The sequence below is a fragment of the Triturus cristatus genome, chromosome 4_2 (assembly GCF_964204655.1).
Source record: "Triturus cristatus chromosome 4_2, aTriCri1.1, whole genome shotgun sequence".
In the NCBI taxonomy this organism is placed as follows: domain Eukaryota; kingdom Metazoa; phylum Chordata; class Amphibia; order Caudata; family Salamandridae; genus Triturus; species Triturus cristatus.
In genome coordinates, this window is record NC_140586.1 from 882547925 (window position 1) to 882565716 (window position 17792).

Genomic DNA, 17792 nt, shown 5'->3' on the forward strand with positions numbered 1-17792 from the left:
GATTTTTGCCATTCACAATGGGTCGCAACCCGTAACTTACCTCATTAATATTATTGAGGTTCGTCTATTCGCGACCCACTGGGAATTGCTAAATGTGTTGAACTCACATTTGTACATCGCTGTCTGCAATTACACAATAGCGAATCGCTTGATTTCGCTATTAGGTAATTGCAAACCCTAGAATACGTACATATTGAGCTAGATGTTTCAACTCCTGTGTCTCCTAGGATTTGATTGAATGATGATAGCAATGAGTATTATTTCTTCCACATCAAGGCTCCAGAGGTAAATGTCATGCACACACTGCAAGGATTAAGCTAGAGTGCTATAGCCATCTTTCACTTCTCTAGCTTTTCTACATTTACTTCTGGCTGCTGTCACAGAATCATCAAGCTTGCATAAAATGACCAAACACCACAACCAGCTATGAATATTCTTCAGTGAGAGCTTGTTAAATCAGTTTGAATCGGTTGGTTTATCACTGATCTCACAAATTAGCTGAAAATTCCTGTGTTAGTCCAAGCATTGTCAATAGTGTTGCTTTTCCAGGTAGCATGAGCAGGTGTTTTGAGATTAACTTCATTAGAACGCTCACAGAATAAAAACCATTGTGCTAGTCTCCCACAAGTTTCCTGGTATTTCATATTTTTTCCTAGATGTAGGGAAACGATCAACAGCAGGGAATAGACACTTTTATAATTCCCTCCTATTAGAAAGCAGATGGTAAAAGACTGCACTAACAGCTGGTATTTGAATGTCCCACATAATTACAATTTTATAATTTTTTATAATTCCTTCATCCAACAATAACTGCACTTTTCTGCTTGGGTGTATGCCCACAGATGGGTCAGTATTATTGTTGATGTACTTAAATTCTTACCACATTTTCTACATCTCTATGTTTATTTCTATGTGTGTTCAGTGATGGTGTGTGTTTGCTGATGTCTTTGTATGGGGTAAAAATTTACAAAAGCTCTATAAACATTCACTGCAATGATATGGCTTTTCCCCTGTGTGTTTGCTGATGTCTTTGTAGGTCTGATGATCGATTAAACCTCTTCACACATTCACTGCAATGATATGGCTTTTCCCCTGTGTGTGTGTTCGCTGATGTTTGTATAGGTGTGATGATTGACTAAAGCTCTTCAGACATTCACTGCATTGATAAGGCTTTTCCCCAGTGTGTGTTCGCCGATGTTTTTCTAGGTCTGATGGTCGACTAAAGTTCTTCACACATTCACAGCAATGATATGATGTTTCCCTGGTGTGCGTTCTCTGATGTAGTTTTAGGCTTGATAAACGTAGAAAGATCTTCTCACATTCACTGCACTTGAATGTTTTTTCCCCTCTGCGTATTCTCCTATGTAGTTTTCGGTCTGATAATAGACTGTGTGTTCGCTGATGTGCTTGTAGTTCTGATGATTCACTAAAGCTCTTCACACATTCACTGCAATGATATAGGTTTTCTCCTGTGTGTGTTTGCTGATGTGTTCGAAGGTTTGATAATTGTCTAAAGCCCTTCACACATTCACTGCAGTGATATGGCCTTTCCCCTGTGTGTGTTCGCTGATGTCTTTGTAGGTGAGATGATCGACTAAAGCTCTTCACACATTCACTGCAATGATATAGGTTTTCCCCTGTGTGTGTTTGTTGATGTCTTAGTAGGTCTGATGATCGACTAAACCTCTTCACACATTCACTGCAATAAAAACGTTTTTCCCCAGTATGTGTTCTCTGATGGTGTTTTATGTCTGATAACTGACTAAAGCTCTTCACAGGTTCACTGCATTTGACTGGCTTTTCCCCTGTGTGTGTTCTTTGATGGTCTTTTAGGTGTGATAAATTACTAAACCTCTTCACACATTCACTGCAATGATATGGCCTTTCCCCTGTGTGTGTTCGCTGATGTCTTTGTAGGTGAGATGATCGACTAAAGCTCTTCACACATTCACTGCAATGATATAGGTTTTCCCCTGTGTGTGTTTGTTGATGTCTTAGTAGGTCTGATGATCGACTAAACCTCTTCACACATTCACTGCAATAAAAACGTTTTTCCCCAGTATGTGTTCTCTGATGGTGTTTTATGTCTGATAACTGACTAAAGCTCTTCACAGGTTCACTGCATTTGACTGGCTTTTCCCCTGTGTGTTTTCGCTGATGCTCTTTAAGGAGTGCAGATTGACTAAAGCTCTTTTCACATTCAGTGCATTTGAACATTTTTTCTCCTCTGTGTATTTGCTGATGCCGTTTTAATATTGATGACAAAATAAAGGTCTTGCTGCATGTGTCTGATACTTCTTTCTTGATTAGTGTCTCAGAGTCAGGTATGTATTTGTCTACATCCCATGACTATGTTTCTTGATGAGCCAAAATCACCAATAAAGCACTTGTATCATTCTCACATTCCCTGTATGTGTGTGGCATTTTTCATGTTTGCTTTCCGATTTAACAATAAAGTGAAAAGGTCACTAAATACCTGCCACACTCAGAATGTGTGTACGGTTTCTTTGTGGATGATTAAGTCTTATGGGTAAAGATCCATCCTCCTTCTGGCCGGTGCAAATTGGGGCAGTATTCTGTATTTTAGATAGCAGAATGCCTCTTTTCTTTACCGTTCAGTTGTTTGGCTTCACTCCATTGTGCTTTTCTCTGGTTGCTGTGGAATGGACCGAAAGAGTTTACAATACACATGTAGCACTGAATGGTGGTCTGATATCACTTTTGAAAGGAAAGCAGTGCTGTAATCACATCATACCAATCGCGCGATTAAAGCTGGTATTGGACATGTTTACCCAGGAAGTGGATTATCAGTGTTGTTGTCATTTTTAAAGGTCATTTCTTAGTTTTGTGGCGTGGAGGTGCAGATCTGAGACTCGTAGAATCATTGAATTGCCCTTGATGCTTCTTACAGGATCTGTCAGTTTATGTTCTGGTTTGTCTATCTCTGACTGCGCTTATGTTTTCCTGAATACTGGAGCTCAATATTTCAGATTGTGTTTTTGCAGAATTACAGGATTCTCTTCATTATTCTTAAACATTTTGTACATTCAAGGATTGTTTTCTGTCGGATGTAAAGAGATTTAAAATTACTTACATGGAAACATTATGGAATGTGCATACACAATTTTTTTTTAATTAAAAATAATTGTTATTTAATTTTAATACACAACAAAAGCAGAATCAATCTGAGTAGACCGAAGAAATAAATGGGTGGAAAGGAACTAATAAGTTATGAGGATCATGGCTAATTCACAACGTCACTTAATGTAAACATCACAGCTGTCATTGCTAATGTCATAACATTATACACTTACATCTTACATGTTGATAATGTCATAGCCTTAAATGCATACTGTATCACATTTAAGTGTTACAAATAACATATGACAATGGTAATATCGTAAGTGTCACTGATACACAACATCAGCCTACATCATTTGTCTGGATAGATGGGTATAGACTGAAGTAGTAAATGAAAATGTATAGAAATAGGGCCTTCAGTTAATGGGTGTTTGTTGGTGGTGAAGTAGTTATCAAAGGATTCCCATATAGCTCTGTGTTGTAGTTTCCATGGGGAGTGTCGCACAGCAATGCTATCAGCTCCCAAGATATGTGATACCCAACTAAGCCTGGCTTGAAAGGAAGCCTTGTGTGTAGTCTTCCAGTTAGAGGTGATCGTCTTAACTGCCGATGTCAGTAGAAGATCAAGTAGAAGGTAGTCGGCAGGGAATCTGATGTTCGGGTCGAGAAAGCCTTTAATGAGATATGAATTTTCTCTCTTAGCAGCTATATTAAATAGGTTTGAGATAAAGGAGAAAGCCTTATCCCAAAAGGGGCCAACTGATTTGCAGCTGAAAATGAGGTGAGCAAGATCTGTTTTCTTCATTGCAGTTCTAACAGACAGGGTTCTCTAAAAAGTTTAGTGTGTGCAGGGGAGAAGGTTTCCCCAAAACTTTGTGAATAAGCCAGAATTTCGTTTGAGAAAGTACTCATGAGATCTTATGTGAGGTGACAGATTTCCATATGTTGTCTAGTTGGTCTCAGATGTGGTTGTAGAAGAATGAGTATCCCAGTATTTTGTTGTTCTCATATTCATTCTCAACTCCATGAGTTGCATTAAGTGATATCATTTGGACACCTGATGGCCTAGTATGTTAAATTTATGAAGGAATGTTGGCAGGGACAGTTCTCTGTGATGATGTTTAGATTTGGTAATAGCCTTAGATTCAGAAAATTCTAGAATTCTTGATCTATCTGGTATTGGGTTTGTTAGTTCGAGAAAGTTAGAGAAGAGTTTCTGGATCCTGGTTGAGGAAAGAAGATGCCTCTGGTGATCCATGATTCCAAGTGTAGAGTCCAGCCATCATATGTGATGTTCAGGTTGTGCCAGAGGGCCTAAAGAGGAGAATTTCATCTGGGAAGGTAGTTTTTTTATCAAAGGTTAGTACTAGTATTTTTTAGAATGTATTTAGAAGTGGTGATATGCTTGCAGTTGGTTGTAAGCAGAGTAACAGGGTGTAGTTTATGCACTAGGTTTCTTTCAACCTCTAGCCACGTGGGGCTGTAGTTATCAGGTACTTGGAACCAGGCAGTACCTTGTTTAAAAGTGGTCTGCAATCTCTACAATTGGCTAAGTTGACGCCACCTAGAATTTGGGGCAGGCAGAGTTTTTTTCAGGGATATTCTAGCTTTTTTACCTTGCCAAATAAATTGTGTTATTAATTTCTCTAATTTATGATGGAAATCATCTGAGAGTAGTAGAGGGAACATGTTGATTAATTAATTAATTATTGGCGTGATCATCCTTTTTATTATTTTCTATCTGGCCCTACCCGGTGATAAATTTAGGTGACCAACTATCAAGTAAGTCTTTTGTTTTCTTTTCTGAAGAGTGAGTTTTTCATTATGTTTTATAGTGTTTCACAACTTTCCTGTAGAAGTTGATTTGTGTTATATTTGGGTTGCCTTGTACGTCAAGAAGGAGAGGTTCAAGCGCCAACAGGAATGAAGAAGGGAAAACTGGACTACCTTGTCTGGTACATTTTTCTAATTTAAGTGGGTGCGACAGGGAAATGTTAGCGCAGATACGGGCACTTGGGTTGCTATATAAAGCAATAATCATTGTTATAAATCCCTCTCCTAATGTTATGTTATATTAAGGTGATTTATACCGTGCATGGCTGCCCCAGCAACAGGGCGTCCCAGCTAGTTGAAGGCTTTAAGGGATTTCCTCGAGAAAGATTCAGGATACTCTATCAAACGTTTTCCAGTGCAATGGCTATAGAGGGCAATGCGGATGATATTGCCTTGTCTAGAATATGGCATAGGAGGGGGTGTTATCTTTGGACATATACATTAAAAAAAAAAATCCAACTTTGGTATTACTTATTAACTGTAGTAGATTAAGGTTTAGGCGCTTGGCTACTATTTTTGCATATATTTTGTAGTCTAGGTTTATCAGGGAAATGGGTCTGTAATTTTCGGGACGTGTAAGGGCCTTAACTTCTTTGGGTATTACTATTATGTTGGCTTCCACCGTGGTACCGGTGACAGTTACAGAGTTTGCTAAGTGGTTAAATAGATGTACCATAGTTGTTTGAAGTGACTGGGTGAATATTTTGTAAAATGTGTCTGTAAAGCCGTCCAGGCCAGGAGCCTTGTTTTCTTTGAGTATACCAATTACTTCAGCGATTTCAGTCAGAGATTGGTTTTGATAGGGTAATTTTATTTTATTCAGATAAACGAGGTATATGTCGCTTGTTTAGGTATTTCCTAGGTATTTCCTACATTGCTCCTGTGTAGTTACTTGTTCTTTACAACATAATAACATTGAGTTTTCTAAAGGTGTCTAGGATTTTCTTCAGATCTCATTTTTGCGATCTTTGATTACCATTATCTTTCTATGGTTCTTTTTGTGTTTAATGTATGAGGCCAACATTTTGCCTGCTTTATTGGCATCGCAAATTTTGAGGCCTTTAAATTTAATAATCCACAGCATTTTCACTAAGAGTTTTGTTGTAATCATATTTTTCCTGTGTGAGTAGGGGAAGAGTAGTTTTATTTAGTTTTTTAATGTTTGTTAATTCAAGCTGCTTGATTTCTTGTGTGGTGTTCTTTGTTTTGTTGATTTTTGCTTTTCTATCGATGAGGGGGGTTCATAGTGTAGCTATGAGGGCATGCAATACATTTTGTATGTTTATATGCTTTGAGGTGTTATCAACAATGAAATTTTATACAGTTTCTTCAAATTTCCTAATGTTGTCTGGAGTTGCTATATTATCATTATTGAAATGCCATATCCTAGTTGGGGTTTTAGGGTTCGTTCTGGCTAGAAGTGTATTAAAGAATGGTCAGAGATTAGTCTTGACAATATATTTGTTTGGTTTATTAGATGGGTGTGCGACCAGGAAATGAGGATGTATTTGATTCTAGTTTTCGAGTTGTGCAGAGCAGAAAAGAAAGTGTAATATCTGGAGTCAGTATGTTGTAACCACCATGTGTCTTTCAAGATCATATTTAGAGCACATTTCTTTTAAGATTTTGTGGGATTTAGGTGGATGGCAATTACAGGTGGATTGGCGATCAAGGGTCGTGTCTAGTGGGAGACTGAAGTCACCACCTACAATTTCATTGGAGGGTACATGTCTAATCTGGTCTGTTATTTTGTTCCTGAAGTAGTTTTCATAGTTGTGCGGGATATATATATATATATATATATATATATATATATATATATATATATATATATATATATATATACACACATATATTCACTACAAAAAGCATTGGTTTCAGGGACGTTATAGTTAGTTGGACATTTCTCTCATACAAAACCATAGAAATGTCCCCGTTATAGTTTGTTTAGCTAACTATAATTCGCGCACCCGCAATGCACTTCTGATGACGTCACATATTACATCGTTCATTACATGGTCAGTGACATCACTGATGATATCACTGATGACATCACCCAGTGACTGTGTGTTCCTGTAAAGTTTAAATATGTTTTATATATATATATATGCTAAGGTGTATTGAAGAATGAGTGGGTGTATAAGTGTGGAAGGATGATTTTGCAGGTGCATGACTGACTGTGTAAGTGAGTGATTAAACGTGTCTTACTGAATGCATGGGTTAGTGACTAAACTGTGTGAATGTCTGTATCAGTCTATCTGTCGTGTAAGCTGCTGCATGGGTTGGTCAGTAGCTACATGAGTGTCTATATGGGCAAATTGATTGGCTGCCTGAGTATCTGTATGGGTGCCGGAGTGTGTGGGTGGGTGGGTGAGAGGTGTGTGACTGTGCATAGATGTGAGTGGTTGATTCACTGGGTGTATGGGTTCAAGAGTGTATGTGCAAACAGCTGTGGGTGAGTGTGTGTGTGTATGGGTGTGTTGGTGAGAGAACGGATGTCTCAGTGGTACATGTCCAATTAACTACATATGTAACATGCAGTGTATGTGAGAGTTTGAGTATTGATTCTTTGCAAGACTGACTGTGTGTGTGAGTAACTCCATGGATGAAATATTTCCTACATGGTAGAGACTGGTACAAACAAGCACTAGAAGTGGCCATGGGATCCAAATTTTCGCCTTCATATGCAAATCTGTACATGGAACACTTCGAAAAGGAACATCTGTGGTCTAAGGGCCCGGCCTCTATTACGGAGAACATTTTGTATTGGGAACGGTATATAGATGACATATTAGTATTTATTGTTGCTTCATTGACAGAATTTTTTTAATATGTTTTTAAACTCCGAAAATCGATGGATGGATAATTTTTAACTGTCCCTATAGAAAATGTTGTACTTTGCCCTTGTTATAACATCTGTGTACTGAGCCATTTCTAATTGTATTTTTATCTGTTGCTTTTATGGTTATTGTTTTTTAACCGAATAAAGTATTTTTTGAATTGAATTGAATTCACATATTAGTCATCTGGACGAGTGATTTGGAACATTTGGACACACTGTTCAAACATCTGAACGACAATACATATAACCTCTCCTTCACATATGTCAATCCGAAACAGATCGAGTTTCTTGATGTCAGATTGTACACAGAAGGGACCAAAATAGCAAGTAAACTTTACAGGAGGTCAACAGCCTCTAACTCAGTTTTACATGCTAAAAGTGTGCACCCATCCTCACAGATTAATACCATCTCGATGGGAGAAATGACACTTATCCGCAGAAACTGCAGTGACGATAGAGTCTGCATGTCGGAGGTGGACAAGTTGGAGGATAGATTAAACAACAGTGGCTACTCTGACAGAACTCTGACCAGGGCACGCAAGAGAATCCTCAACACCAAAAGGAAGACACTGCTTAACACACACTCGAAAAAACACAGAACTAAGCAACGGCTAGCATTTGTAACTAGATACTGTGATCCGAGCCAGACTATATATAATATCCTAAAGAAACATTGGCACATGCTGGCCCTGGATAACTCGTTGAGTAAACATATTCCAAAAAGACCACTGATCACGTACAGCAGAGGTAAGACACTTAGGAATACTTTATGTCCCTGCCATGTTACATCTGTGACCAGCACCTCTGAGAACTCTTGGCTTCTGAGACCACCTAAGGGGTTTTATCGTTGCACCAGATGCAATGTATGTCAATTTGCACTTGACAAGACTAAATACTTTCAGTAACACAAAAAGATCCTATGCTATACAGAGTTTCATGAACTGCAGCACCAAGTTTGTTATATAATGCATATTATGAAAGTGCAAAAAAATCTATATAGGTAGCACTATCAGACCGTTGAAGGAGTGCATACAGGGACACGTCAGTGCTATTAGGAATAATAACTCCAATTATCCACTGGTCACACATAATAACATGGCATATACAGGATCTGAACTAATTGACATCAAATTTCACAGACTAGCACATGTTGCCGACAATCCGAGGGGGGTCAATAGGGTTCTGGCCCTTAGGAAAGAAGAAACTAAGTGGATTATCAGGTTACGGGCAGTGGGTCTGGGGCTCAACACTGATAATGAGCTACATGTATTTCTCAGAGACTAACCATCTGCTACTTTCCACTGTTAACATGTAATATTTCTCTATATGAAAAGAACGACAGTATGTTTATCAGCTGCAACTATGCGCATTATGATCATTTTTGCCCAGTTTAAATGCATTTTGCATTTATTTCGGATGTTTGTAATTATGGGTTACACATCGTGGAAACTTCACTACAGAGGTTTTAAAGATAAGGTATGGGGAATATTGTTCTGGCACTATTCAGTGGAGAAGTTGTAAAACCCAATAAGGATCCAGGGGAGTTAAACAACCATTGACCAATCTCATTATTACCAGCAAAAATTGTGGAAAAAATGGTTCCACGACTGTTTGCTAATTTTATTGAGATCCATGATATTTTGCATGATACTCGGTCCGGTTTTTGGACGGGTTTCAGTACCGAGACTGCATTGCTGGAGGTCGTAGAGTTGACTAGAATGGCTGTAGACATCGGTTCTTCAGCTATGCTGGTGCTCCTGGACCTATCCGCAGCGTTCGACACGGTGGACCATCACATTTTGGTACAGCGACTCCAAGCAATCGGTATTGGGGGAGTGGTTCTCACCTGGCTGAAGGCTCTTCTTAAAAATCGTACGCAGACGGTCGCTCTGCAACCCAACCAGTCGGAACCCAAAGATCTATGGTGTGGGGTACCACCGGGGTCGGCTCTGAGCCCGCTTCTTTTTAATATATATATCTGGTCCTTCTGTTCTTACTCATAGCTAATTGGGAAGTGAAGGCAATATCATACGCTGACGACACCCAGCCGGTGTTTTCCTTTAAAGACCGGTCGGTGGACTCCTTTAAGAGATTTAAGGGATGCCTGAGAGACATCGCCCAGTGGATGAGCAACAATAAACTGAAAATTAATGCAGATAAAACTGAAGTGTTGCTCTTCTGCAAGGCTCTGCCGCCTGCAGCGGGTATTTGGTGGCCGGCTAAAATGGGCACGTCACCTACTCCAGCAACTACGGCAAAAAACTTGGGAGTGAAATGGGATGTAGATCTCTCTTTCACAGCCCACATTCGGCAGGTGACTGCCTCATGCTTCAATAAATTAAGAAGCCTTGGAAAAAATGACATCTAGGCTGGACTATGCCAATTGCCTCTACCGGGGTCTGCCAGCATACTTAGTCAGAAGACTGCAGATGGTTTAGAATGTGGCTGCGAGACTGATTAGACGTGTTCCGTTTCGTCATCATATTTCTCCGCATATCATACAGCTCCACTGCCTGTCGGTAGCAAGAAGGATTGAGTTTAAGGCTGTAACTCTGGCATTTTCGACAATACATGGTCAATGCCCCAGCTACCTTAAACACTGGTTGTGTTGCTACAAACAAAACCGCTCACTGAGGTCCAACTATCAAAATCTGCTATGCACCCCTCGCTTTGTTGAAGCTCACTTAGGAGGTAGATCTTTCACAATGGGGGCTTCGAAGCTTTGGAATCCCCTGCCGAACAGCATTCCCCAAATCGATTCAGATCCGCTGTTCATGAAGTCCTTAAAAACCTGGCTTTTTAACCTAGGGTAGAGCTCTTTTGGCTTGCCCTTCATCTCGCGCGCCATCTACTGCTAGAGCGCCAGGACACCTCTGAGGTAGCTGTTCGCGCTTTATAAATGGCTGTATTATTAGAAGTTGAGTTTGAGAAGGGTCTATGTATTTGCCACCATGGCTGTTCAATGCTGGAATGGTCACTTTCACTGGGAACTTACCTACCTTTTTTTTTTTTTTTAAAGACTTTTTATTGTTTTCAAAACAGTTAAAACAAAAGGGCACTGAAATAGACCTTGCGCACAAATCCTTTGACAAACCATCCCCCCAATGCACGATCCCACAACCAACCCCAGGCCTATTGTACTGATACAATCAGTGACTCCCCACTTCCCCACCGCCCCGCTGGCCATCTCAACAATCCGAATCAGAGGAGTCCTCATCTGAAAGCGGTGGCGGGTCACATATTCCTACACAAAACACAGAACTTCCTACGCTTATCTTTCAGAAAGGCAAAATGTCCACAAATATTAACAACAACCACAGACCACGGTGTACAAAACAATGTTATTTCATTTATTTGTTCATTTTGTTCATTTTTTCATTTTTTCGTTATTATTTTGGGCAACATATACATATAATGTCACAATATTGAAACAAAGTTGTGACTAACCTTAACAGTATACGGACAATTCATCTAAAAAACATATATACAACATAGATTCAAGGACATTCAAAAGCATTAAAGACAATAGACCTGAGAAACACAAAAATAATTTTTAAACAACAATCTAATAACGGTTAAAACCATGGGTTGTGCAATATAAACATGAGACCAGCGCTGGTCTCATGTTTATATTGCACAACCCATGGTTTTAACCGTGGTCTGTGGTTGTTGTTAATATTTGTGGACATTTTGCCTTTCTGAAAGATAAGCGTAGGAAGTTCTGTGTTTTGTGTATGACATTTATCCCTGTATTCTTCCTCGCTCATGAACTTTATCAGGGTCCCTCTTCTGTAGTTCCTTCAGGGTCACATATTCCTCCCCTATACTTGTTCCATGCCCCCCAGACCATGCCCCACTTACGCGAACATCCCCGCCTGATAAATACTGATCGCTAAGCGAACATGGCTGCATCCATATCTCTCCTCCATACGGTCAGCAACGGCACCTCCACCGCTCCCCATTTTTGGGCTATGTTCCTTTTGGCCGTCATTATCCCCAGTGTTACCCAGCTCTGCGCCTGACGATTGAGATCGTTGGGCTCCCACACATTTAACAGACAACGCCGGGGCTCCGGCACCAACGACACCCCGCACGCCTGCGACATTGTACGCAGCACTCGCTTCCAGAAGTCTTGGAGGACAGGACACTCCCAGATAGTGTGATAAAAGGTTCCCTCCTCCCCACAACCACGCAAGTAGAAGGGGTGTAGCGCTCTACCCATCTTATGTAGAAAGCACCTGGTGTAGTACGAGCGATGCAAAATACGAAGCTGCACCAGCCAGAAGCCTCGAAAGTATACCCGCCTCGCACGGCGAGGCCAGCACCTCCCGCCATTCCGGGTCACCGACCTCGGCGGCCCATTTCTCCCGCAAGGGTCCCATAGGGTCCGGCAGATTGTTGATAAGTTTGCGGTATGTGAAGGATGTAGCCTTCTTTCGCATGTATTCCGTCAACAGCCTGTCCTCCAATGGGGACGCCTCCGGAACCTGCGCACCAGGAGCCAGCGGTGCAACTAGGGCATGTTTCATCTGGAGGTATCTGAACCACTCCGAAGGAGCCAGCTCATATTGCTGCTGCAAGCGCGCAAACTGGACGACCGCCCCCTTTTGCCACACATCACCTATCACCGAGATTCCGATGTTGTCCCAAGCGTCGAAGCCCTTGCTATCCCTCAATCGTCCCAATTGCTTGGCATCCTAGAGAGGTGTAAGTTGAGTCAAGACCCCCCGCCATCCCAACCTGGCCTGCGCCGCATGCCAGATGAACACAGTCTGTCTCAGAGGGCCGATCAACGTCGAGGCTAGTCTAGCATCATACAAAGGGGACAGCATACCCCTCTCGCCCAGCACATCCCTATCCGCCTTAAATGCAGGGTCAGACTGTGGCGCGTGGAGCCACTGGTTAATCACCTTCCGCTGCGCCGCCCAATAGTAGAGCTGGATATCCGGGAGCGCAATTGTCTCATCGTACCACCCGCAAACTAATTTAGATTGCGCATTTCGCGCCAGCTTGTTGCCCCAGAGTAGGCTGGAAACCTGCGCTGCTATTGCGCTGAAGTAGGCCGGAGGCACCGGATATGGGGCATTCTCCAGCACGTATAAAAATTGCGGCAGAGCCATCATTTTGAAGAGCGCCGCTCTCCCCGCTAGGGTCAGAGGCAGAGCTCCCCAGTGCTGCACGTCACGTTTGAGGCGGTCCACTTGTGGGCTTAGATTGTGCCTGAGAAACTCCAGCTGATCCATCGTAATGTGCACCCCCAGATACTTGAACGACCCCTCCGCCACATGAAGCGGACACCCCGCCGGCAGCCGCGGGGGGGGGGCCCCAGCTGTACGAGGAGGACCGACTTCGACCAATTTATCGTATAGCCAGACGCTCTGCCAAAGATCTCGCAGATGTTAAGTAGTGTCAATATGGAACGCCTGGGGGAGGACAAGTACAGCAGCACGTCATCCGCGTACAGGGAGACGCGGTCCTCCTAGTCGGCGGACCACCGAAGGCCCCGCATCATGGGCTCCCATCTTATCCACGCCGCGAGCGGCTCGAGCACTAGGGCGAAGAGCAGCGGCGATAAAGGACAGCCCTGACGCGTGCCACGTGCCAGGGGGAAGTCCTCCGACATGTGTGCCCGTTGGCCGCGACATGGGCCAGTGGTTTAGTGTATAGGAGTCGGACCCAGGCACAGAATTTAGGCCCGAACACCAGATGCAACAATACCGCAAACGATCCACCCGGGCCAGCACACCATGCAGTCGCCTCAAGTTGTGAGACGTACCTCTGCCAGGCATAAAGCCCGACTGATCCGGGTGTACAATGTCAGATAAATGCGGTGTTAGCCTGATGGGCAGCAGTTTCGCAAGGATCTTGGCCTCCGCGTTGATCAGCGAGATGGGACGGTAAGAGGTGCATTGATCTGCCGGTTTACCCGGCTTCGGAATTACCACGATGGTGGCCGTTCGTTGATCCACGGGGAGCTCTCCCGTCTCCAGGCTGTGCGTAAACATATTTAGTAAGTGCGGGGCCAGCGTCTCGGATAGCCTCTGATAGAGCTCAATCGTGATGCCGTTTGGTCCCGGAGCTTTACCGGGCTGTAACGCGCCGACAGCCGCATGGAGCTCCTCCACCGTGAGCTCGGCCTCAATCAATCAATCAATCAATCAATCAAGGAATTTATATCGCGCGCTACTCACCCGGAAGGGTCTCAAGGCGCGTGGGGGAGGGGGTCTGCTACTGCTCGAACAACCAGGTCTTGAGTTGTTTCCTGAAGGCGAGGTGGTCCTGGGTCAGCCGCAGGTGGATGGGCAGGGAGTTCCATGTCTTGGCCGCCAGGTAGGAGAAGGATCTTCCTCCGGCGGTGGTCCTCTGGATGCGTGGGACGACGGCGAGGTCAGCGGATCGTAGCTGGCGGGTGGGCGTGTAGAAGGTCAGGCGGTCGTTGAGGTACCTTGGGCCCATGTCATGGAGGGATTTGTGTGCGTGGGTGAGGAGTCTGAACGTGATCCTCTTGTTGACAGGGAGCCAGTGCAGGTCTCTCAGGTGGCTCGAGATGTGGCTGCGTCGGGGGACGTCAAGGATGAGTCGGGCGGAGGCGTTCTGGATACGCTGAAGTCTTTTCTGAAGCTTGGCTGTTGTACCGGCGTAGAGGGTGTTTCCGTAGTCCAGTCTGCTGGTGACGAGGGCCTGGGTGACCGTCTTCCTGGTTTCTGCTGGGATCCATCGGAAGATTTTGCGGAGCATGCGGAGGGTGTGGAAGCAGGATGAGGAGACGGCGTTGACTTGTCTGGTAGGGAGGAGTCCAGGAGTCTGATAGGGAGGAGTCCAGGATGAAGCCCAAGTTGCGTGCGTGGTCGGTTGGCTTCGGCGCGGTGCCTAGGGCCGGGGGCCACCAGGAGTCGTCCCATGCGAAGGGCGATGGTCCAAGGATGAGCACTTCTGTCTTGTCCGTGTTCAATTTCAGGCGGCTGATGTTCATCCAGTCGGCGACGTCTTTCATCCCTTCGTGTAGGCTGGCTTTGGCGGTGTCGGGGTTTCTGGTGAGGGAGAGGATCAGCTGGGTGTCATCGGCGTAGGAAATTATGTTGAGGCTGTGTTGGCGTGCGATGGCAGCGAGGGGTTTCATGTAGATGTTGAAGATGGTGGGGCTGAGTGACGATCCTTGCGGGACGCCGCAGATGACTTCGGTGGCCTCAGAGCGAAACGGAGGGAGGCGTACTCTCTGTGTTCTGCCGGCGAGGTATGAGATGATCCATTCCAGAGCCTTCCCTTGGATGCCGGTGTCGTTGAGGTGTTGGACTAGGGTGCGGTGGCAGACAGTGTCAAATGCTGCGGAGAGGTCTAGGAGGATGAGTGCCGCTGATTCACCGTTGTCGAGCAGGGCTCGGATGTCGTCGGTCGCTGCGATGAGGGCGGTCTCGGTGCTGTGGTTGGCTCTGAATCCGGACTGCGATGGGTCGAGGGATCCGTTTGTCTCGAGAAAGGCGGCCAGTTGTTTGTTGACGATCTTCTCGATGACTTTGGCAGGGAAAGGAAGGAGCGAGATGGGGCGTAAGTTCCTGAGGTCAGTTGGGTCCGCTGTTGGTTTCTTCAGCAGAGCGTTGAGTTCGGCGTGCTTCCAGCTTTCCGCGAAGGTGGCTGTGTCGAAGGAGGTGTTGATGATGTCTCGGAGGTGGGGTGCGATGGTGGAGGCTGCCTTGTTGAAGACATGGTGGGGGCACGGGTCGGTGGGAGATCCGGAGTGGATGGTGTTCATCATGCGGGTTATGTCTTCGGAGGTCACTTCGGTCCATGTCTGGAGGGTGGCGGCGGCGTGCGTAGGTTTGGCCCATGAGTGCGGGGGTGCAGCGTCGAAACTGTTGTGGATGTCGGCGATCTTGCGGTGGAAGTACGAGGCGAGGGAGTCGCAGAGGTCCTGTGATGGAGTGATGTCGTTGTTGCCGGTGCTTGAGTTGGAGAACTCCTTGACGATATTGAAGAGCTCCTTGCTGTCATGGGTGTTCTTGTCCAGTCGCTCTTTCAGTGATTTCTTCTCGGTAGTGCAGATCAGCTGGTGATGTCTGCGGGTGGCGAGTTTGAGGGCGGTCAAGTTGTCGGCCGTCTTGTCGAGGAGCCAGGCCTTCTCGAGGGTTCGGCAGGCCTTCTTGGAGTCCTTGAGTTCGTCGGTGAACCAGGGGGCCTTCTTGCTTCTGGTCCTGGTGAGCGGGTTCTTCAGTGGGGCGAGGTTGTCGGCACAGGAGGTCAGCCACTGCGAGAAGTTGCGGGATGCTGCGTTGGGGTCCGTTGTGCTGACAGGTGGGTCCTGGCTGAGGGAGGTGGCGAGCTGGTCGGCGGCGATCTTGCTCCAGTTTCTGTGGGGAACCTGCTTCGGGTGGTGGTGGACCGTGTTCTTTCTGAAGCTGAAGTGGACGCAGCTGTGGTCAGTCCAGTGAAGTCCTGTGGAGTGGCTGAAGGTGACGTGCTTGCTGGATGAGAAGACGGGGTCGAGCGTGTGGCCAGCGTAGTGGGTGGGGGTGTTGACCAGTTGCTTGAGTCCGAGGTTGGCGAGGTTGTCCAGCAGGGCGGTGGTGTTGCGGTCGTTGTTGTTCTCCAGGTGGAAGTTGAGGTCCCCGATGAGAATGTAGTCGGTGGAGGGGAGGGCGTGTGGGCTGATGAAGTCCGTGATGTCTTTGCAGAACTGTGCGCGCGGTCCCGGGGGTCTGTAGATGAGGGTGCCTCTGAGGGTAGTCTTGGGGTCGGTGTGAATCTGGAAGTGCAGGTACTCGGCGGCGTTGAGTGCGTCGATGGAGTCAGTCGAGATGCGAATGGTGCTTTTGTGTACGATGGCGATGCCCCCTCCGGTCTGGTTGACGCGATCCCTCCTGATGATCTTGTAGCCGTCCGGGATTGCTATGGCGATGTCGGGGGCTGAGGAGGCGTTCATCCCGGTTTCCGTGAGGAAGGCGACGTCTGGAGATGCGGTGTCGAGGAGGTTCCACAGTTCCACGGCGTTCCCCCGCTCCGTGCACACGGAGCGGGTGTTGATCAGGATGCACTTGAGGTGGTTGTTGTTGTCCGTCCTGGTGGGCGTGGAGCTGGGTCGGAGGCAGGAGAAGCTGCAGGCATGGCAGACGAAGGGTCCATGGGTGCGTCGAGGGGATGCTCGGTAGCACTCGGGGGCTCGGACGGCGTTCAGTGCGGTGAGAGTGGCGGCGTCGTAGATCCTCCGGGGGGTGTGGCGGGCGCGGGGGCCAGGGGGTCTGGCGCTGGGCGCGGTCCTGGCGCGGACGGGCGCAGACGGGCTTACCTTTGGCGCACCTTCGGCGCTCAGTCGGCACTCAGTCGGCGCTCCCGCTGCGCGCGTCCGCTGCGCGGTCGCTCAGGGGGCGACATAAGTAAGGAGCCGGGCGGGAGGGTCAGCTGGGAGGCGGGAGGCTGGGTGTCCAATGGGAGGCGAGGGGAGGCGGGTCTGAGGTCAGCGGCGGGAGGAGCGTCTAACCAGGGGCAGCGAGAGAAAAGGGCGCCAAGAAGGGTCAGCGGTCGGCGGGGAGCTGGAGGCGTCCCCTACCTGGAGGCAGCGGCAGCAGGCGGCGGCAGGCACCGAGAGGCAGCAGGCACAGGATGCGGCAGAGCAGGGGTAAGGAGCGACCGGCTGTGGGGGCACAGTGGGCCTCAAGGGTCTCCCGAGCCTCAGGGGAAAGCTTGGGCATCTGCAGGTCTCGGATGTACGTCAGTGCCATCTCCACCGTCATGGAGGAGGCGGAGGAGTACACCCCACGAAAATGCTCTGCTAGGGTGTGCACTATTACTCGCGGGTCGGTCGTCTTCAACCCCTCGTCGGTGCTAAGTTGCGCAATCCACCTGGCACCACTGTTGTGTCTGTCAAGCCACGCCAGCAGCCTACCCGTTTTATCACCCAAATCATAAACTGTGTGTCTTGAGGCCTCTAGGCGCTGTCTGACCCGCTCAGCGAGGTGCTCCTTATATTTCGTCTGTAGCACATGCAGGTCGTGCGAAGCCGCGGGGGAGGGAGCCTGGGCCTGGCGAACCTCCGCCACCCGGA

General features: G+C 46.5%; 1 protein-coding gene across 1 annotated transcript in view; it reads right to left on the minus strand.

Annotated features, from left to right (window-relative positions):
• Positions 1–427: 427 nt before the first annotated feature.
• The window catches only part of LOC146835330 (uncharacterized), a 62840-nt gene continuing 45475 nt past the window's right edge, over positions 428–17792 (minus strand). Inside the window, exon 2 of the mRNA XM_085602908.1 lies at positions 428–3061. Coding sequence (XP_085459034.1) covers positions 1060–2217 — 1158 coding nt within the window. The 5' untranslated portion in view covers positions 2218–3061 and the 3' untranslated portion in view covers positions 428–1059. The remainder of the gene's footprint in view (positions 3062–17792) is intronic.